The 23,829-nt window shown below is 38.2% G+C and overlaps 1 protein-coding gene across 3 annotated transcripts in view; it reads right to left on the bottom strand.

Annotated features, from left to right (window-relative positions):
• trio (trio Rho guanine nucleotide exchange factor) overlaps window positions 1–23,829 on the bottom strand; it is a 996,553-nt gene that overhangs the window by 436,251 nt on the left and 536,473 nt on the right. For all 3 annotated transcript variants that reach the window (XM_090387950.1, XM_090387951.1, XM_090387952.1), the window contains 2 exons: window positions 17,720–17,835; window positions 4,095–4,217 (listed from right to left, as the gene is read on the bottom strand). In XM_090387950.1, the coding sequence (XP_090244076.1) occupies window positions 4,095–4,217; window positions 17,720–17,835 (239 nt within the window). The remainder of the gene's footprint in view (window positions 1–4,094; window positions 4,218–17,719; window positions 17,836–23,829) is intronic.

Genomic DNA, 23,829 nt, shown 5'->3' with positions numbered 1-23,829 from the left:
AAAGCAAACATGCTGAAGAAGTTGCTTATGTTTTATTGGATATATTTACTATTTTTGGAGCTCCTTCTATCCTTCAAAGCGAAAACGGTCACGAATTTGCGAATAAAGTTATCGAAGAATTATGTTCTTCTTGGGAAGAACTGAAAATCGTACAGGGTAAACCTTGGCACAGCCAGAGTCAAGGTTCTGTCGAACGTGCAAACCAGGACATAGAGAATATAATGAGTACGTGGCTAGAAACAAATGAAACATGCAACTGGAGTGAAGGATTACAATTTGTTCAATTAAAGAAAAATAGAGCATATCACCAAGGAATTAAATGCAGTCCCTATGAAGCTATGTTTGATTCTCCCATTAAAATTGGCCTCAAAACCTCATGGCTTCCCAAAGAAGTTGCTGTTAATTTAAAAGAAGAGGAAGAACTAGAAAACATAATGAAGCAATTTAAAAATGATCATATGATAGAAAAGGAATCAAATATTTATGATTCTGGAGAGACTGCAGGAGACACCAGCAGGCCCCCGCAGTCTCATAAAGACACTAGCATAAAGAGTATTGAAATTGAAAATGACAATATAATGGAGAACGTTGAGGAGCATATGGACAACATTGAGGAGAATATTAAAGAGAATAACAAGGCCTTGGATAATATTGTTGCAAATAGGAAAGCACAAATATATAGAAAACATAAAATGGTAAAAGAAAATCTTAAAATACAAGCTAAAAAATGATAAACGTGTCTAACAAAAAGTTTCCTACTGGAAAAGTAGGCGATACAGTACGTATAAGAATTCCTCATGTTGACAGAGCCAGAAGCGACCCAAGAAATTGCTTGGCAGTTATTATGGATATTGACAATAGTGGACTATATAAATTGGGTACAAAGAAAGGGAAATTGGCCAACATAAAAGAAATGAGTTTTCTATATGCCATGAAATATTTATAAGTGTTGCGGAAGTTCAGACTCCGAATTATCTTTGCGGGAGTGTGTTAAGAAGTTTTCCATATTTGGTGGTCAAGGTTACAAAAAATGTAATTGTAAAGGAAAATGCAACAGTAATAAATGTAGTTGTAGAAATAGTAACAAACTGTGCAATTCAAAATGTCATCATATAAAAATCCTTATAAGAATGCCTTTGTGATATTTCTCTAAAGCTATTTCTGGAGGTCACGACAATAAAACAATAAAAACAATTTGCACTTTTCTGTTAGTGCAATCTAATTATAAACGGGTAGTAAACTCAATCTTATTGCATTTGCAATAATACCGACAGCTGGAATTTTGTGGTATTTTACGTTATAATGGTGAAATGTGTTTCTCTTTCAATGAAATCTTCAATCATGCAAAAAAAAAAAATAAATAAATAAATAAAATTTCAAAATCTGCTCTTCATTCCTATTTTTGAAGTTTCGTTAATAAAAGAAAATAAAAAAATAAAATAACGTGCAGGTAGCAAAACCCTCTGCACAATATAAAATTTTGGTAGTATACCTGACTGCACAAATCGAGGGATGACTGTATATTTAAAATTCGCCGTGATCTACCAAAATTAAAGCCATGGTCGACTCGTTGGCCACCCCTGATTTAGATAGAAATGGAATTCTGAAGGATACACCGCATGCTTTTTTAAAGAGAAAATCAGGTTTAAGAAATCTGGTTAGCTATTTTGACAAGGTCATTCGTGGATTTAGGGAATAATTTCAACATTGTTTATTTAGATTTCAGCAAAGCATTTGACTCAGTCCCACATGAGCGGTTACTTTTTAAGCTGGAGCAGGTTGCAATCACAGGAATTAGCAGGATGGCTTCAGGGCAGGAAGCAAAGGATTGTGATAAATGGTTATTTCTCAGATTGCATTAATGTAAAAGGTAGAGTTCCCGGGATCAGTATTAGGACCACTGTTGTTTTTGATTTTCTTAAATGACATGAATGAAGGGATAGAGGGTGTGATGTCTAAATTTGCAGCTGATGTGAAGAATCACTGCCAAGCAATGCTTCTTCAGAGTGACCTAGATAGACTTCAGGGATGGTCAGGAAAGTGGCAGCTATGCTCTAATTCAGCAAAATGCAAGGTCTTATATCTGGGGAAAAGAAACTAAATGTTTAATGTATACACTTGGTGGAGTTGAACTAAAGTCAGTAGTTTAGAATATGGCTTGTGAACGGGACTTGGAAGTTATGATACTGTCAGACATGAAGTTCTCCTAGCATTGTAGACAGGTTGCAAGGAAGGCCCATGGTGTCCTATCATGGTTTATTGAACATTTGCCAGTAGAGATAAGGACGTCTTAATCAAATTATATAAGGCTATTGTTAGACCACACTTGGAATATTGTGTTCAAGTATGGAGACCGCACCTACAGAAAGACATTGAACTTCTTGAAAGAGTCCAAATATGGGTAACTTGCCTGGTGAGAGTGGCAAAAGGGCATCCATATGAAGAAAGACTGCAAATATGTGGATTGTAGAGCTTGGAAACTAGGCACCTTAGAGGTTTAAGGCTCTGAGAGGCATAAATCAAATGAACACTGATGACAGTTTCACGGTTATATATGACTCTAGAACTATGATCATAAATTCAAGTTATGGGAGGACATGTTTAGACTGGATTGCAGGAAGTTATATTTTAGCCAGCGAGTTATAAATTCTTGGAATAAGTTACCTACATGAGTGGTAGAGGCTGACAGTAGGGTAAATTCAAAGGTCTACCTGCGAGAAGAGGGAAACACATAAGTTGTCTGTTTCCTTTTCTTTTATTATTTCACTCTCTCTCTCTTTTTTTTTTTTTTTTTTGGCTGTTGCGGCATAAGCCTTAGGCTTCCTTACACCATATGGCTATTACTAATACGTTATATCTCTCTAGAAATTTCTGTTATCAATTTCAGTTTTAATTTCTTGTTTTCATAGTGATAAACTGTAAAATTCACAAGCCATTTTTTAAACCCACCCCTCTTTTAATCCTTGTAATTTTTTATTTTGTTTACAAAATTTTATCATTTTCATTTATTAAGTAACAAATTTTTTTTATTCTCGCTATGTTGCTTGCAATTCTGGCCATTGGCACCTGATGAGAGTCCAGTTTTGTAAGTTGTGTGCCAACTTCCTTATTTTGTCAATTGTGTAATTATTTTATCAATTCTGTAATTATTTATTTCTTAACTTAAATATTTTATTAGTTATCTTCAATCTCCCTTCTATCACTCCCTGTCTTCCTGAATTTCTTTCTTTTCTCCTCTCATTTTATATATACATCTGACACCCGTTAAAACGCGATTGATTCGAATGTGATGCAAGCATGGCTCCCATTTTTCGTCAGTTGAAATGTATTTTTAGTAACTGCAGATCAACATTTTGGATTCCTTGTGAACATGCAGGGATATTTTCTGTTTAATGCGAACCCATGATATGCATTATCCTTTGATTTCTGTAAGAACAATAATAAATGACTTGTAACTTTACTTGTTGACTTGTATCGTGGAGGCACTTCCTGGTTTGCAACTGGGACTTAAGTTCCTTGAAACAGAAAAGGTAGATTCCCTTTAAATTTTATAGTTAAAACACGTTATTGAAATTGTTAAAAAGAAACAGATGCAATGAAGGTTGTTTGCTAATGCACAAAAGGTTGTTTGCTAATGTCTGCTTAGTAGTTGAAAGAACACGGAGTGCATTATGTGTTCCCTTTTCTTTCCCGACTTTTCAACCATTTCTTATTTTTGAAACAGGAATATATCAGTCAATACAACAACATGGAAAAGCAGTTTCTGTGCGTACTAATTTGTTCTTGCGAAAAAAGTGTGCGTTTATCATGTTCATGTTTTTATAAATATTTTATTGTACAGAGCATCAATAAAATATTGCAAAAATGCAAGTGCATATTATTCCATTCACACAAAAAAAAAAAAAAAAGAGAGAGATGAGCAAAGCTGATAATACGTATGAAGTTTGAATGCCAAAAAATGGCTAGAATTTTCTAATGCAATCCTGCTTACATAGCAATGTGATTCTTTGGACCCCGATCACCGTGTTATAACGGGTTTTACCTATATATATATATACACATCTTATTTATTATTTTAAACTTTAAGTACAAACCTTAGCATTTCCTTTAAATTCATTGTGTTCTTTTAGCAATGCCTCTGTTTCTTCAGTGCTTTCCCCTAAAGTATTCCTACTAGATAAATAATGTTCTCCTGTTTCTCGAATCCATTCCAGGGCCTAAAGAAAAATACAGATACTTACTACTGTTTATAAATATTCAGTAATTTTATTATTTTAACATTTAATATTTGGTTATTGGAACATTTTAAGGTAAAATCTTACTATTTATTATTATTTATAATTTTATAAAAATTCCAGCAATACTTCTTTGATATACACAGTAGCCACAAAAGAGAGTGGTAATCAATGGACACTGCTCTTCGTGGACTAATGTCATTAGTGGAGTCCCTCAGGGTTCAGTGTTGGGTCCATTGTTGTTTTCTGTATTTATAAATGATATTGATGATGATATATCAGGCTTAATGTTCACGTTTGCAGACGATACAAAGGTTGGCAGGGTTGTTAATGACACTAATGACAGTACACTGCTGCAACAGGATCAAGAAAAGTTGAGCCGATGGGCTGAGAGGTGGCAACTGAAGTTTAACATTGACAAATGTAAAGTACTACATATGGGAAGCAGTAATCCCAGAGTAACGTATCAACTCTGTTTTACCACACTGACAGTGATAGAGAATGAAAAGGACCTGGGGGTAATTGTGCAGGCAGATGTGAAGTTTTCTGAGCAGTGCAGACGGGCTGCAAGAGTAGCTCATGGTGTATTGTTGATGATATATAGGAATTTTTCTAGCAGGGAAAAGGAGGTGATTATTCCCTTGTATAAGGCAATGGTCAGACCGCACCTAGAGTATACAGGTCTGGAGGCCTCATTTCAAGAAGGATGTAGAGATGCTAGAACAAGTACAGAGAAGGGCAACAAGATTAGTGAATGGAACAAAGGGTTGCTCTTACGAAGAAAGGCTTACGTTTTGCAAATTACAGTGTCTGGAGACTAGGCACCCGGCGAGGTGATCTGATAGAGGTGTACAAAGCCTTGAATGGTTTGAGCATGCTCAATGCTGATGGGATTCTTCCTCTTGCTCAGAATAATCACTTGAGAGGGCATAAATTCAAATTGAGGAAAGACAGTTGTAGGATAGATGTGTGGAAGTTTGCATTTAGCCAGCGGATGGTTTATTGCTGGAACAAACTTCCATCTGTCGTTGTAGAAGTTGATAGCTTAAACAGATTCAAGGCAGAACTTGTTTCACCCATCATTAAACAAACAAGTTTAATGATGGGTGAAATAAGGGTGTTTTTTTTTTTTTTTTTTGGCTGATGCTATATAATTGCTTTCTTGCATCATGTGCCTTTGCTAATGATAATGTTGCATTTTACAAAATTTCAGTAAGTTGGCTGTTTTGGTTGTTAGTGCTACAAAGGCAGTATGCGAGAACTAAGTTGTATAAACAATAAGGATAAAAAAAAAAAACTATTTCAGAATTAGGCCATTATGTCAGAACAGGAAGGATAAAGGTTAGTAAAAATGGCATAAAAGGTTATTTTAAATAAGAGTAAACAAACAAGTTTAATGATTTTAAAAAGTTAGAATCAGCAGACATATGGTCCTGTTGGATATAATACAACAGAGTGTATAAGTCAGTTAAAAATGGCAAACAAACAGTATATCATCAGCCTTTGGCAGAAACAGATTTATAAGATGGCTGTGTCCTATGCAGAGAGAAACAAGAACAACTTTCTCTCTACAATTCCTGTGCAGACAATATTGCCAATGTCTGATTACAGCTTAATCAAAAATAACTTATTTGTGGCATGTCCATGCTGTAACTGTCAGCAGTGGTAGAGTAATCTATTACATGTTAGTATTAGCATTAGTAAAGGCACATAATGCAAGAAAGCAAGCTTATATAAGATCAGCAAAAAAAAAAAAAAAACCTTCACATTTCAGCCATCCACTCACTCCAAATGTTTGTAAAGTTCTGCCTTAAATCTATTTAAGCTATCAACTTTTATGACAGACAGAAGTTTGTTCCAGCATTTCAATCACCCACTGGCTAAAGGCAAGCTTCTGCACATCTATCCTACAACTGTCTTTCCTGAACTTTGATGTCGTCTCAGGTGATTATTCTGAGTAAGAGGAAGAATCCCATCAGCATTGAGCATGCTCAAACCATTCAAGGCTTTATACACTCAATCAAATCACTTTGCAGGTGCCTAGTCTCCATACACTGTAATTTGCAAAACTTTAGCCTTTCTTTGTAAGAGAAACCCTTTGTTCCATTCACTAATCTTGTTGCCCTTCTCTGTACTCATTCCAGCAGCCCTACACCCTTCTTCAAATGAGGCCTCCAGACCTGTATACAGGTCTGGAGCTCTCATAATTATGGCTAAGGGTTTGCTTACTTCCTTTGCTGCTGCCTTTAATATAACTGAATAGATTGCATCCACCCCAGGTGCCTTTCGTATACAGTACTCAAGGAGTGGCCTGACCATTCCTTATAGAAGGGGATAATCACTTCCTTATCCCTCCCTAGAAAAATTTCTGTATATCATTCACAAGACACCACGAGCTACTCTTGCAGACCATCTGCACTGCTCAGAAAACTTCATATCTGATTGCACAATCACCCCCAGGTCCTTTTCATTCTCTACCACATCAGTGTAGTACCACACAGTTCATACTTTACTCTGGGGTTACTGCGTCCAAAATGAACTACAGTGGTACCTTGGTGTGCGAGCATAATTCGTTCCGGAAACGTGCTCATAATCCAAAGCACTCATATATCAAAGCGAATTTTCCCATAAGAAATCATGGAAACCCAGATGATTTGTTCCAAAACTCAAAAATATTCATATATTGTAAAAATGATTAATACAAAATACATACATACCTTTTCATATTTTTAATATTTAAATTTAATATACATAAAGCAATCAAATTTATGGTAGGACGACTTTCACTGTCACTAACGGAATCATTGCTATCTGTTGACTCTTTCTTTATGTGCGATTTTAACAAGGAACCTCTCCAATGACACTTGCCTCCTCTTGAGGATTTCACGAAAATATGACATTGCATTGTCGTTAAACAGATTCTCCGCTCGCACTATTACAAAATGAGGAGGCACGCTTGATACACATAAACAAAGCTGCGCGCGTGTAGCAATTGAATAAACAACACCATAAAGGCAGAGATACACTATTAACACCTCACATTTTGCTAAAGCACATTTCTAGGGGTTACTACCATAAAACAATAAAAACAATTTCCAGTTATGTTCCTGCTAGTGGAATCTGTTATAAACTGGTAGTAAACTCGATCTAATTGCATTTGCGATTATACTGATAGCTGAAATTTTGTTGGTTTTTACGTTATTATGGTGAAATGTGTTTCCCCTTCACTGACCAGATCCTGTTGCAGCAGCGTACTGTCATTAGTGTCATTTACAACCCTGCTGACCTTTGTATCATCTGCAAAATTGAACATTAAGTCTAATAATACCATCATCAATATCATTAATAAATACAGAAAACAACAATGGACCGAAAACTGAACCCTGGGGGACTCCACTAATAACATTAGTAAATAAAGAGCAGTGTCCATTGATTGCCACTCTCTGTCTTCTCCCACTCAACCGTCCCTTTATCCATAGCAGCAATTTGCCTCCAATGCCATACTGCTCCAATTTGTGCAACAGTCTTCCATGTGCAACGGTATCAAAAGCCTTTCTAAGATCCAAATGTATGATATCAAAATTATTTTTGCATCCCTTAACAAACTCATGCTATGTCCAAATTATAACTGAAGCCTTGTCTAGATGATTGTGCAGTGCTTCTTTAACCAGTGCCTCCATTAATTAACCTGGAACAGAAGTTAATCTAACAGGTCTATAATTACTTGTGTCACTCTTTGATCCTCCTTTGTGAATTAGGGTCACATTTGCAGTTCTCCAGTCCATGGGTACCTCCCTTGAGTCCAAGGAAGCTCTCATAATTATGGCTAAGGGTTTTCTTACTTCCTTCGTCGCCTTCTTTAAAATAACTGAATAGATTGCATCCACCCCAGGTGCCTTTCTTATGGTTATCTTCAACTTTTTCTCCTCCACTTTCCTCTCAGTTATTACAAAATCATCTAGCTCACTGGCAGAGTTTAATACCTCTGGCATTCTCCTCCCTGAATAACTCCTCATGTGTGAATGTAGATGCAAAATACTCATTTAGTTTGTTAGCTACCTGAGCAGGATCAATAGTTGAACCATCGATGTCAAGTGGACCAATCTGATTCATTCCCTTCCTTCTAGGGGTTATACATAAGTAAAGAACTCTTTGTTGGTTTTCTTTACATCCTTTGCCAAAGATTTCTCTTAATCTACCTTTGACTGCTTAACCTCCTTTGTGACTTGGTTACAGACTAGCTTATATTGATCATAGGCTTCCATGTCACCTGTTAATTTATATGCTCACATGCATTTTTCTTCTCTGCCACATGTCTCATTAGTTCATCTGACATCCATTTAGGCTTAAACCTTGAACAATATTTCTTAGTTGGTATGAAAAGCCTAGTAGCTTCCAAGATTAATTCTTTGAATGCTTCCCATTTTGAATTTGCTGTTGGTAACATCATCAGTTGGTCCCACCGTATAGAATTTAAATACGGTGTCAAACCACCACAGTCACCTTTACAAAAGCAAAAACCCTTCCCTTTACCCCTGATGGCAATTTCATCTTAGAGTAAATCCCACTTCAGCACACTGTGATCACTGCCACATAGTGGTTCCTTTATCTGCAGATTCTTAATGCATGAAGAATCACTACTGATAATCAGATCAAGAGTATTACTTCCTCTAGTTGCTTCCCAAACATGCTGCTGTAGAAACAACCATCCAATAAATCCAAAATTGAACAAAAGCCTTGCTAGTGTGTAAGTGACCAACCCACAAATTACAGTCAATATCTGGGAAATTTAAAATCTCCCATTATAAGACTCTGATTTATTGGCCCAATCTATTTCTCTGTACAGCTGTTTATTATGCTCATCAGAGTCATTAGCCTATAACACACTCGTACTCTCAATTTTGCTTTCTCCATGCTTATGTCACACCAAACTCGAAACTGCACTGTCCAGCCATGTCGAATGGCTGTACTTCCTTCGATTTTATTAATTAATAGCATAACCCCTCTTCCCTTCCTATCCTGACTATCCTTCCTGTACACACTGTACTCCCCAAATTCCAGTTCTGCATTCCTTACATCTGTGTGATACCACGTCTCTGATATCCTAACAATATCTGGCTTTGATGTTTTGACCAACACCTCAAATTCATAAAATTTATTTACCAAACTCCTAGCATTTGTGTACATGCGAGTATACATGCACCTGTTCCTATTCTTAGCTACCCTAACACAGCCCATGTATTTACTTGTTCCACAATGACTCCCAGCAGTCTCTGGAATCTCCTGCACCTTGTTTTCCAGGCTGCTGCTGCTCATGCCAATAGAAGCAGTGCTAGAATCACTTTCGCCTCTGGCAGCGCTATTGTTAATCTATCAGACGACGTATCCCCCCCAAGCTATCAGTTTTCTGTCTTACCTAACACTGCCTCGATAGCATCAGCAAATATTCTTGCACCCTTTCTTTTTATGTGAATCCCATCCTTGTAGAAGCATTAGCATTAGCATTAGCATTAGTAGAGGCATTTGATGCAAGAAAGCAAGCTTATGCAGCATCAGCCAAAAAAAAAAAAAAAAAAAAGTAACATAAATAAATAAAAATAACCACTTCCACTTCACCCCTCTGTTCGTTCGAAATACCTGTCCAGCTGAGCCTTAAACTTATTTAGGCTATCAACTTCCACGACAAGGGATGGAAGTCTGTTCCACCCACCAACCACCCGCTGGCTAAAGGCAAATTTCCGCACATCTATCCTACATCTGTCTTTCCTCAATTTGAATTTATGCCCTCTCAGGTGATTTTTCTGAGCTAGAGGAAGAATCCCATCAGCATTGAGCATGCTCAAACCATTCAAGGCTTTGTACACCTCTATCAGATCACCCCGCTGGTGCCTAGTTTCCAGACACTGTAATTTGCAAAACTTAAGCCTTTCTTCGTAAGAGAACCCCTTTGTCCCATTCACCAATCTAGTTGCCCTTCTCTGTACTCGTTCCAGCAGCTCTACATCCTTCCTGAAATGAGGCCTCCAGGCCTGTATACAGTACTCTAGGTGTGGCCTGACCATTGCCTTATACAAGGGAATAATCACCTCCTTATCCCTGCTAGAAAAATTCCTATATATCATTGACAATACACCATGAGCTACTCTTGCAGCTCGTCTGCACTGCTCAGAGAACTTCATATCTGCCTGCACCACCACCCCCAGGTCCCTTTCATTCTCTACCACTGTCAGTGTAGTACCACAGAGTTGATACGTTGCTCTGGGGTTGCTGTTTCCCATATGTAGTACTTTACATTTGTCAATGTTAAACTTCATTTGCCACCTCGAAGCCCATCTGCTCAACCTTTCCAAATCCTGTTGCAGCAGCATAGTGTCAGTAGTGTCCTTGACAACCCTGCCAACCTTCGTATCGTCTGCAAACTTGGACATTAAGCCTGATATACCATCATCAATATCATTTATAAATACAGAAAACAATAAAGGCCCCAATACTGAACCCTGAGGGACTCCACTAATAACATTAGTCCACGATGAGCAGTGTCCATTGATTACCACTCTCTGTCTTCTCCCCCTCAACCACCCCTTTATCCATAGCAGCAACTTGCCTCCAATGCCACACTGCTCCAATTTGTGCAGCAGTCTTCCATGTGCAACAGTATCAAAAGCCTTTCTAAGATCCAAGTATATAATATCAAAGTTATTCCCTGCATCCAGTTCTTTTGTGACTGCATCATAGTATCCAATCAAATTGGTCAGGCAAGACTTCCCCTTAACAAAACCATGCTGTGTCCTAGCTATAACTGAAGTCTTGTCTAGATGATCCTGCAGTGCTTCTTTCACCAGTGCCTCCATTAATTTTCCGGGAACAGAAGTTAAACTCACAGGTCTATAATTACTTGTGTCAGCCTTTGATCCCCCTTTGTGAATTGGGGTCACATTTGCACATCTCCAGTCAATGGGTACCTCCCCTGAGTCCAAGGAAGCTCTCATAATTATGGCTAAGGGTTTGCTTACCTCCTTTGCTGCCTCCTTTAATATAACTGGATAGATCCCATCCACCCCAGGTGCCTTTCTTGTGTTTATCTTCAACAATTTCTCCTCCACTTTGCTCTCAGTTATTACAAGATTCTCTAGCTTACTGCTAGAGTTGAATACACCTCTGGCATTCCCCTCGCTGAATAACTCCTCATGTGTGAATATCGATGCAAAATATTCATTTAGTTTGTTAGCTACCCGAGCAGGGTCATCAACAGTTGACCCATCGATCTCAAGTGGACCAATCTGATTCATCCCCTTCCTTCTAGAGTTTACATAAGTAAAGAACTCTTTGCTGTTTTTCTTCGCATCCCTTGCCAAGGATCTCTCGTAATCTGCCTTCGCCTGCCTAACCTCCTTTGTAACTTGGTTACAGATCAACTTGTATCTATCATAGGCGTCCGTGTCACGTGTTAATTTGTATGTATCCCATGCATTTTTCTTCTCTGCCATATGCCTCATTAGTTCATCTGACAACCATTTAGGCCTAAACCTTGAACAATATTTCTTAGTTGGTATGTAAAGCCTAGTAGCTTCCACGATAAGTTATTTGAATGCTTCCCATTTTGAATTTGCTGTTGGCAATATCATCAGTTGATCCCACTGTATAGAATTTAAATACTGTCTCAGTCCATTGTAGTCGCCTTTACGAAAGCAATACCCCTTCCCTTTACCCCTAATGGTAGTTACCTCTTTGAGTAACTCCCACTTCAGCACACTGTGATCACTGCCACCAAGTGGTTCATTTATCTGCAGATTCTTAATGCATGAAGAATCACTACTGATAATCAAATCAAGAGTATTACTCCCTCTAGTTGCCTCCCGAACATGCTGATGTAGAAAACAATCATCCAATAAATCCACAAAAGCCTTGCTACTGTGTGAGTGACCAGCCCCCAAATTCCAGTCAATATCTGGGAAATTAAAATCCCCCATTATAAGACTCTCTGATTTACTGGCCCACTCTATTTCTCCGAACAGTTTCTTATTATACTCATCAGAGTCATTAGGCCTATAGCACACTCCTACTCTCAATTTTGATCTCCCAATGCTTATGTCACACCAAACTGACTCGACACTGCACTGTCCAGCGATGTCGACTGGCTTCACTTCCTTGGATTTTATGTGTTTTTTAACTAATAGCATAACCCCTCCTCCCTTCCTATCCTGTCTATCCTTTCTGTAGACATTGTACTCCCCAAATTCCAGTTCTGCATTTCTTATATCTGTGTGACACCACGTCTCTGAAATCCCCACAATATCTGCCTTTGATGTTTTGAGCAATACCTCAAATTCATCAAATTTATTTACTAAACTCCTAGCATTGGTGTACACACAAGTATACATGCACCTGTTCTTTTTCTTAGCTACCCTAACACAACCCATGTGTTTACTTGTACCCCAATGATTCCCAGCAGTCTCTGAAATATCCTGCATCTTATTTTCCAGGCTGCGGCTCATTCCAATAGAAGCAGTGCAAGAATCACTTTCACCTCTGCCAGTGGCTACTGTTAATCTATTAGTCCTTGTATCCCCCCAATCTAGCAGTTTTCCGACCCACCTAACATTGCCTCGATAGCATCAGCAAACATTCTTGCACCCTTTCTATTTAAGTGTATCCCATCCCTGTAGAAGCAGTCTCTCCTGTTAACAAGTACAGACCAGGCTGAAAAAAATTCTACCCCTTGAGCCCTGCACAATCTTTCCAGGGCCGAATTGATTGACAGGGCTCTCATCATATACTCCCTCCTATCGTGTCTGGGCAGAATTGCAGACACTTTTAAATTAACCCTAACTGACGGCCTTTTTTCAGCATTGATCTGTACTTCTCTTAAGTAATTGTGCCGGTCTCCTGCCCTTAATATCAGTAGTGCCAACATGTACAACAATAGAGTCACCGACAACTAGTTTCTTTGGGACCAGCGCATTCTGTCTTGAGGGTTGCTGCTGTGTTGCATGATGTTCAAGTGAAAGCTCTGGTGTTGATGTGGGCAGCTGAGAGCTTGACGGTCCCTTCAATTTAAGTCCTTCGAGGACATCCACCCTGTCCATATAGACCCATAACAATGCTGAGTTGGCACCCGATTTCTTTTTTTCTTTTTTTTCCCCTAACACTCCTTACATCATGCACACATAAAGACACTCCCCGTGGCAATATCATGTCCCATTCCTGATGCTCCACAAACATCAAACAAACAAGCAGTACATTTCAAAAGGCTGTGATTCAGAGGACAACTGCCCCCCTCAGTTCTCCCCTGAGCAACAGCACTCCCATTAGTTTGAGCCTTTTGCTTTGCTGCTCTGAAAATATAGCATCAGCTAAAAAAAAAAAATAAAAAACACTAACATAATGTACTTGGATGCATGCACATTTAAAAGCTGTGGGGTTATCTGTCTTTGTTGCTGCAGTGCATTCTTGCATTCCACCATGGTTTTGGAAATTGTGGAAAAAAAGTAGATGTTTTGGAATTGTAATTGCTGCTGCTTGGACAATATTTTCTGTGATAGACTTCACTGCAATCACTGTTTGGCTCCTGGCTGTCTGTGTTGGTTTTGAATGTTACCTGATATTTGAAGGTACTCCATGCAGTCTGATTAGTCTTCCATAGTGACATTCTTAATGTAAGGCTGATGTGGTCTCCCATAACAAAAGGGTAGATAGCACAGAGAAGTGATCACCTACATTTAAGTTTTCTTCAATGTACCACGTACACAGAGCAGAGGGAGCATGTAGAGTTCCAATAAAGAGATCAATTGCAAATGTAGAGGTAAGCATGTGGAAAAAGGTATTAAAACCCAGATTTTGAAGGATGCAGTCTTTGTTTTCAGGCATATGCTCTATCATCTGATCCCATACATTGATATCTGTGCCACCTCGCCAAGTGTGTCTATTAAAATCCCATGGTACTAGTAGAAAAGGGAGAACAAACGCTTAATGAGATCAAGGTCTGCTTGGGGGATGTTGCTCCTGAGTGGAAAATAGAGTAAAGTGAATTGCTACTGCCTCTATGTTGGTGGTAAGCTGCATAGGTTGAAAGGGATATGGCTACCCACAAGGATGGTAACTCTTCCATTACTCATAGAGGAGTCGATATGTTCTTTCTAAGCAAAAGCAACTTTGGCTCATGCTGACATAGGAGGACTTTGATGTCTTCGCTATTTAGATTTGCTGGATGCAGCAGTAGACTTCCAAAGGGTCGAGGGCTTGGTTTTATCAAAACTGGGTTATTATTATTAGCCATATGGTGCAAGGAAGCCTGAAGCTTATGCTGCACCAGGCAAAAAAAAAAAAAAAAAAAAATTCCCTATTACCCTGAGAGAGAGCGAGAGAGAGAGAGAGAGAGAGAGAGAGAGAGAGAAAGAGGGAGAAATCACCAATTAAGAGAAGAATGATGATATCCAGCTCAGGACCCTGGGTGTGCCAAGTCCATACTCACCAGATGTGAGTCCCTGGAGGTTTATCCTTTGTGCATCCAACCCCAAGGAAGGAGATGGATACTGGACAGTGTCCAATATCCATCTCTTTCTTTGAAAAGAAGTTCCAAAATTGAGTCTTCTGTTGTTTCCACCTCTATATCCATTTGTTCTTGTGATTCAGATGGGGGCATTATGATAGCTATTTACTGATGAACTCAATAAATGGCTATCATCTGATCCCCACCAATTAACATCTGCACTCCCTCACAGAGTATTGTGTCCATTAAAATCCACTAGTAGTAGTAGAAAAGGGGAGAACAATTGTTTAATGAAATTATCAAGGCCTGCCTGGGGGATGTGGTATGGTTATTTCCATTTGTGAACTGATGTGTACTCCTCAGACACCTTCTAGGCATATGAGGGGCTTTCTATTATTTACTGGTTGAACACATTTTCTGGCATCTTGATAAGAAATGTTCAGTTCTGTTTTTGAATTTCTTTTTCTCCCACTGCTGATATACTCAAAAGTATGCAAGGTGCTTCCTTGTCAGGCTGAATAGATTTTCTTCAGATCTAATCCTTGCTCTCCATGCTTTGGCAATGCATCAGACACAAGCAAGAGAAACATGACAGTCTGCATGAGAATGGACCTAAAATACCTCAATGAATTTGGAATATAAATCCTTACTGGGCAGTTTAAGTAGCCTGCCTTGATGGAACCTGGAAGCCATTGGGTGTTGCAGGTAAGAACAAGATTTCCATCTTTACATACTAATATTTGCTTGAGCTGTCACACTTTGATTTTTAAGTTCAGAGTGATCTCTTCCTCAGAGACGAAGCAGATTCCACTCTGATATTGCATCATGTTATGAATTCAATCTCGTGGAGGGAAAGTCACAATGATAGGCATTCTTTCTATTGTTGAATCTTTCAGAATTTAGTATTAGTAGTGGCAAATGATGCACAAAAGCAGGCTAATATAGCATGATAGAAAAAAAAAAAAAAACTCTCTCTCTCTCTCTCTCGCGGTTTGTCTAGTTCTTCCTTGAATTTATTCAAATCACTTCCACAACATCACATGAAAGTTTGAAAGCACCCAAAAAAAAAAAAAAAAAAAAAAAATTGAAGGAACAAATAACATCATGGTGTGCAACCGAAATAGAAAACGTTTCCAAACCAAGAATAACAACTGAGACACTCGTTTTTATGTGCCTGTAGCACACAACTTTTGGGGCACTATGTATCACACTAATATTAAAAATCTATATAACGTCGGTGTAGATACACCATAGATAACTCTTAAGAAACTACGATGGTAGTGTGGAAGGCATCATTTGCTCTGTATCTCATATTGCGCTCTTCCTTCACAACGACGTTATATAGATATTAACACCAACATTATATTGAAATTAAACTCTTAATGTATTATGCCTTGTGCATTTAGTTATTTTTAAGTAACTAATATTAAAATAACTTTTAAACTCGCTCATCCTAAATCATGACACAATCATTTATAGTTAAATATTTATTATATTAAACCAAAGACAACAATGAATAATAACTACTAACCTGTAATGCTGAGTATAGCATTATACTCAGAGTGCATGCTTCTGACAAGCTAGCTCCAATCTAGCTCCCCACAACTGTACTGTATCATGCTGTCATTCAGATAATTTTTTTAAAACTTTTATTACAGGGTAGAACAACTGTTTTCTACCGTGTATAAAACAAAATTTATCTGATAACAATTGATATGGTTTAATTAGCATTATTCATATTTTAAATTAATCCCTCAAGAATGAACTTGAAGGATTAATTTTCTATTTAATCAACTCACTTATGCTAAATTATAGCAATCTACACAGATGTAATTTAAAGACATATATAACACTGCATTATATGTCTTTACATTAGCAGCCATAATATGCTAAACTGGAGCCTTAGAAGAACCATAACAATCTGCACTACCAATTCTCCAAACCCAAAGGGCAGATGTATGGTGAAGTTTTGGTATACTACGCAATCACTTATTTGGCCTACATGGATGGGTCCCCTGTAGTGTATTCTAAAACAGTATGGACCATTTCTGGGCGGCGATTTAATCTCTGTGTCCATTGATGCGAACACTACTGCCGAGTTGTGCTCTCATATATGTTCTCCGTAGTTATGTGCTTCATGTGTATCCCCTGTAAGCAGCTCTCATAATAGAGTAGGTCTCAGACAGTGGGTCAAGTGAAACCTTTCCATCGTGACAGCATTTAGTGTATTAATTCAATGTGCTTAACTTACATCCCCAATATCTAGCATTGCAAAACTCACAGTGGTAACACATATTTCCTATGTCATGCTCTTCCATATTAATTACAACTTGTTGATTATTCACATCCAGTACTTCTATTTAATTAGTCCAACAGAGTCTTCTCATTTCCAATCTTGCATCTCTTTTTTCAATGTTTTCTTTCCATCTTCATAGTCATAGAGTCTCATTTCGGTGTCTTAGTCTATTAGACCTCTCCTCTAATGTTTTCTTGATTATTCACATCCAGTACTTCTATTTAATTAGTCCAACAGAGTCTTCTCATTTCCAATCTTGCATCTCTTTTTTCAATGTTTTCTTTCCGTCTTCATAGTCATAGAGTCTCATTTCGGTGTCTTAGTCTATTAGACCTCTCCTCTAATGTTTCCTTAGCATTTCTTGCTATGTTTTCTCAAAGTTCTCACACACTGTTCAGCCATTTTTCCACTTCTTAAAACTTAGAACGGTTTATTAAAATTGAAGACAGATAAAATAAACAGTTAAACTAAACAGAGATCAAAATCTTTCAGGCATAGGTTTCCTTTCTTCAGTCAAAAAACATTAGTACAAAGATTAATAGAGAATGCCCGGTATGGTGGTCATGCGAGGTGAGCCACGTGAAAGGGTGCTGGCAACAATTAGCAGTTGGAAAATTTGGGCAGCATACCTAAGCATTTTATATATATAGATTTGCTGAATCACTAACACAAAAATAAAAATTAATCAAACTTATGTACCTGCCTGGCACTGTGTTCAAATAGAACATACTGTTGGCATTGATCTAATCTTTTTTTCCTCACAGTCCAAAATTCAAGAACTTTATTTTCTTGTTTCAGCAACTGGTCAAGGATTCCTATCGGGAGAAATACAAGACATTTATTTTTAAAAAATACAAAACATTTATTTAAAAAATTAAAAATTAATAATGCCAGATGCTGCAATTTGCAGAACTTAAGTCTTACTTCATAAGAGCAACCCTCTGTTCCCCTCACCAGTCTTGTTGCCCTTCTCTCTACTCAATGCAGCAACTCTACATCCTTCATAAAATGAGGCATCCAGCCCTGAATACAGTACTCAAGGTGTGGCTTGACCACTGCCTTATACAAAGCAATACTCACCTCCTTATCCCTACTAGCAAAGTTCCTGTATATCATTGACAAGACCCCCATGATCTGCTTTAGCAGATTGTCTACACTGCTCAGAAAAATTCATATCTGACTGCACGATTATCCCCAGGTCTCTATCATTCTCCACTTCCCTGAGTTTAACACCACCCAGTTTTTACATTTCTCTGGGGTTACTGCTACCCATATGCAATACTTTGCATTTGTCAACATAAAACTTCAGTTGCTACTTCTTAGCCCATCTGCCAAAATTTTCTAGATCCTGTTGCAGCAGCGTACTATCATTACTGTCATGAACAACCCTGCCAACCTTTGAATCATCTGCAAACTTTGACACTAAGCTTGATATACCTTCATCAATATCATTGATAAATATACAAAACTTATTCTAACTTCTATTAGAATACGTAGCGACTTGGAGCGAGGGGCTTTGGGGGTTTCAGGAACAGTGGCAGTCATCGTGAAATAGGTGGGTATATGGGATGTGTTAGAGTAACTAGGAATAGGAGCATGTATACCAATGCTAGAAGTATAGTAAATAAATTTGATGAATTTGAAGTGTTGGTCAAGACATCAAAGGTGGATATTGTTGGGATAGCAGAGACGTGATGCCACACAGATATAAGGAATGCAGAACTGGAATTTGGGGAGTACAATGTGTACAGAAAGGATAGACAGGGAGGAGGTGTTATGCTGTTAATTAAGAAAAACAAAATCAAAAGAAGTGCACCCAGGTGATATAGATGAATAGTGCACTGTTGAGTCAGTTTGGTGTGACATAAGCACTGCAAAAGCAAAAATAAGAGTAGGAGTGTGTTATAGGCCTAATGACTCGAATGAGTACAATGAACAATTGTACAGAGAAATACAGTGGGCTAGTAAATCAGAATGTCTTATAATGGGGGATTTTAACTTCCCAAATATTGACTGGACTTGTGGGTTGGTCACTCACACTAGTCAGACTTTTGTGGATTTATTGGATGATTGTTTTCTGCAGCAGCATGTTCAAGAAGCAACCAGAGAGAGAGTAATACTCTTGATCTGGTTATCAGCAGAGATCATTCGTGTATTAAGAATTTGCAGATAAAGGAACCACTAGGTGGCAGTGATCACAGTGTACTGATGTGGGCTTTACTTAAAGATTTTATTACCATCAGGGGTAAAGGAAAGGGTTTTTGCTTCTGTAAAGGTGAGTACAGTGGGATCAACTGACGATGTTGCTAACAGTAAATTCTAAGTGGGAAGCATTAAGGGATTAATCGTGAATGCTACTAAAAGTTTCATACCTATTAAGAAATATTGTTCAAGTTTTAGGCCTAAATGGTTATCTAATGAACTAATGAGACTTGTTTTTTTTTTTTTTTTTTTTTTTTTTTGATTTGGTAGTTTTTGGCGCATCGGCTTCTGTGGCCATATTGCACCTCCCAAGGTTTTTGCAGTACTTTGATCCAAGCCCGAAGCGGGAATCGAACCCGCGACCTTTGGGTTGCCGGGCAGGTACTTTACCCACTCGGCTAGCCCGGTCGGCATGAGACTTGTAACAGAGAAGAAAAATGCATGGGATAGATATAAATTATCAAGCGACTCAGAAGCCTATGGCAGATATAAACTAGTCTGTAATCATGTCACAAAGGAGGTTAGGCAGGCGAAGGCAGATTACGAGAAATCCTTGGCAAAAGATGCTAAGAAAAACAGCAAGGATTTCTTTACTTATATAAACTCTAAAAGGAAGGGGATGAATCTGATTGGTCCACTTGACATTGATGGTTCGACTGTTGATGATCCTGCTCAGATAGCAAACAAACTGAATAAGTATTTTGCATCCACATTCACACATGAGGAATTATTAAGGTTTGAAAATGGCAGAAGGTTATCAAATTGTAGCAGGATACTTAATGATTTTGTAATAACTGAGAGCAAAGTGGAGGAGAAATTGTTGAAGTTAAACATAAGAAAAGCACCTGGGATGGATGGGATCTATCCAGTTATATTGAAGGAGGCAGCAAAGCAACTAAGCAAACCCTTAGCCATAATTATGAGAGTATCCTTGGACTCAGGGGAGGTTCCCACGGACTGGAGATGTGCAAATGTATCCCCAATTCACAAAGGGGGATCGAAGGGTGACACAAGTAATTACAGACCAGTTAGTTTAACTTATGTTCCGGGTAAAATAATGGAGTCACTGGTTTAAGATGCATTGCAGGATCATCTAGACAAGACTGCAGCAATAATTCAGACACAGCATGGGTTTGTTAAGGGAAAGTCTTATCTGACAAATTTGATAGGATATTATGTGGTTACAAAGGAACTGGATGCAAAAAATAATTTTGATATCATATATTTGGATTTCAGGAAAGCTTTTGATACTGTCGCGCATGGAACACTACCGTACAAATTGGAGCAGAATGGTATTAAGGGTAAGTTGCTACAATGGATAAAAGGATGGTTAAGTGAGAGAAGACAGAGGGTGGTAATCAATGGGTGCTGCTCTTCTTGGACTAATGTTATTAGTGGAGTCCCACAGGGTTCGGTGTTAGGTCCACTGTTGTTTTGTATATTTATCCATGATATTGATGAAAGTATATCAGGCTTAATGTCGAATTATCCAGATGATAAAAAGGTTGGCAGGGTTGTTAATGACAGTAATGGCAGTGTGCTACTGCAACAGGATCTAGATAATTTGGACAGATGGGCTAAGAAGTGGCAACTGAAGTTTAACCTTGACAAATGCAAAGTACTGCATATGTGTAGAAGTAACTCCAGAGAAACATACCAACTGTGTGGTACTACACTTAAGGTGGTAGAAAATGAAAAAGACCTAGGAGTAATTGTGCAGTCAGATATGAAGTTTTCTGAGCAATGCAGACAGGCTGCCAGGACAGGTAATGGGGTTTTGTCAATGATATATAGGAATTTTGCTAGCAGGGAAAAGGAGATGATTGTCCCTCTGTATAAATCAATGGTCAGGCCACGCCTCAAGTACTGCGTACAGGTCTGGAGTCCTCATTTTAGGAAGGATGTAGATTTACTTGAGCGTGTACAGAGAAGGGCAACAAGATTGGTGAGGGGAATGAAGGGATCCTCTTATTAAGAGAGGCTTAAGTTCTGCAAATTGCAGTGGCTGGAGACTAGGCACCTGCACAGTGATCTGAGTGAGGTGTATAAGGCCTTGAATGGGTTGAGCATGCTGAATTCTGATGGGATCCTTCCACTTGTTCAGATTACGAACCTAAGGGAGCATAAATTCAAATTAAGAAAGGACAGATGTAGAATAGATGTGTGGAAATTTGCCTTTAGCCAGCGGGTGGTTAATTGCTGGAACAAACTTCCATCTGTCATTGTGCAAATCGATAGGTTAAATAAATTTAAGGAGGAACTGGACAGGCATTTGGAGGGAATGGTGTGATTTTTTTTTTTTTTTTTTGGCTGATGCTGCTTAAGCTCATACACTTGCTTTCTTGCATCACATGCCACTACTACTACTACTAAAACAACAACGGGCCCAAAACCGAACCCTGGGTGACACCTCTAATAAAATTAGTCCACAAAGAACAGCGTCCATTGATTACCACTCTGTCTTCTCCCATTCAACCATCCTGTTATCCATTGTAGCAACTTGTCCGTAATGCTATACTGCTCCAATTTGTGCAGTAGTCTTCCGTGTGCTGTTTTTCTTTGCATGCTTTGCCAAAGATTTCTTATAATCTGCCTTCGCTTGCCTAATCTCCTTTGTGACTTGATTACAGACTAGCTTATATCTACCATAGGCTTCTGAGTTGTCTGATAATTTATACGCATCCCATGCATTTTTTTTTCACTGCCACGGGTCTCATTAGTTCATCTGACATCGATTTGGGCCTAAACCTAGAACAGTATTTCTTAGTTGGCATGAAAGTCTAGTAGCTTATAAGATTAATTTCTTGAATGTTTCCCATTTAGAATTTGCTGTTTGTATCATCAGTTGATCCCACTGTATAGAATTTAAAGTCTCTGAGACCACTGTATTCACCTTTATGAAAGAAAAAACTCTTCCCTTTACCCCATGGTGGCAGTTAAATCTTTAAGTAAATCCCACATCGGTACACTGTGATCACTTCCACTTAGTGGCTCCTTTGTCTGTAAATTCTTAATGCATGTATAATCACTGCTGATAATCAGAATAAGAGTATTACTCCCTCTGGTTGTCTCTTGAACATGCTGCTATAGAAAACAATCATCCAATAAATCCACAAAAGCCTTGCTAGTGCATGAGTGACCAACCCACAAGTACCAGTCAATATCTGGGAAGTTAATATCCTCCATTATAAGACATTCTAATCTCCTGGCTCATTCTATTTGTATAATTGTTCATTGTACTCATCAGAGTCATTAAGCCTATAACAAACTCCTACTCATTTCTGCTTTCCCAGTGCTTAAGTAACACTAAACTAACTCAACATTGCTATGTCCATCTATGTCAACTGGATGCAGTTCCTTAGATTTTGCATGTTTCTTAACTAAAAGCATAACCCACTCTCCCCTTCTATCCTTTCTGTATGCATTGTACCTCCCAAATTCCATCTCATATTCCTTATATATCCGTGTGACACCACATCTCTGATATCCCAATTATATCCACCTTTGATGTCTTAACAAACAGTTCAAATTCATCAAATTTATTTACTGTACTCCTAGCATTGCTGTACATGCAAGTATACATGCACCTGTTCTTACTCTTCATTACTCTAACACAACGGTTCCTGAAATCCACAGCAACTTGCTTTCCAGGCTGCTGCCCATTACAATAGAAGCAGTGCAAGAATCACTTCCACTAATAGATTAACTCAGGGGCTCACATCTGGAGAGTATGGGTTCTGAGCTGGATATCATCATTCTTCTCTTTCTTGGTGATTTCCTTCTCTCTCTCTCTCAATTTTTTTTTTTTTACCTGTTGCAGCAAAAGCCTCACGCTTCCTTGCATCATATGGCTAATAATGTAATGATAATAACTCTGCCTACAGCTAGATTTAATCTATTAGTCTGTGAATCCCCCAAGCTAGCAGTTTTCTGACCAACCTAACATTGCCTCGATAGCATCAGAAACTATTCTTGCACCCTTTCTATTTAAATGTAACCCATCCTTGTAGAAGCAATCTCTCCTGTTAACAAGCATAGACTATGCTGAGAAAAATTCTACCACATGAGCTTTGCACAATTTCTCTAGGTCCGAATTGATTGACAAGGCTCTAATCATACACTGCCTTCTATCGTGTCTGGGCAGATCTGCAGACACTTTCAAATTTAATCCTATCTCGTGACTTTTTTTCAACATTGACCTGTACTTGTTAAGTAAATCCGCAGATCTCCTACACAATGTTTATTATTACATCATAATAAAAAAATATATATATATCATGTTTCAAAGCATCATTCTTTCACATTACACAGAAAAGAAACATTTGAGCCGTGTGGGAATATGCTGTTTATCACTGACAGTGCCAGCACTGAAGGAATATTTGTAATCAGCATTAGCACTAGTTAATTACTATGATACTCACAAAATTAACAAGCTATTATGCTTGATAGCACACAGATAGAAATCAACATAAAAAGTCACTTCAAAATTTACTAAAAAGAAATATTTAATGTTATTAAAAAAAAAAAATGGCACATGTGCTGAGCACTTGCAGTGAATGGTTTTATGCTAAACATCCTTAGCTTGGAATAGGTTAGCGAAATCAAAG

Source organism: Mastigoproctus giganteus, chromosome 13 (genome assembly GCF_048544385.1).
Source record: "Mastigoproctus giganteus isolate SK-2022 chromosome 13, ASM4854438v1, whole genome shotgun sequence".
In the NCBI taxonomy this organism is placed as follows: Eukaryota; Metazoa; Arthropoda; class Arachnida; order Uropygi; family Thelyphonidae; genus Mastigoproctus; species Mastigoproctus giganteus.
Note: the sequence above shows the minus strand (reverse complement) of the source record. Positions and strands in the feature narration are given on the sequence as shown.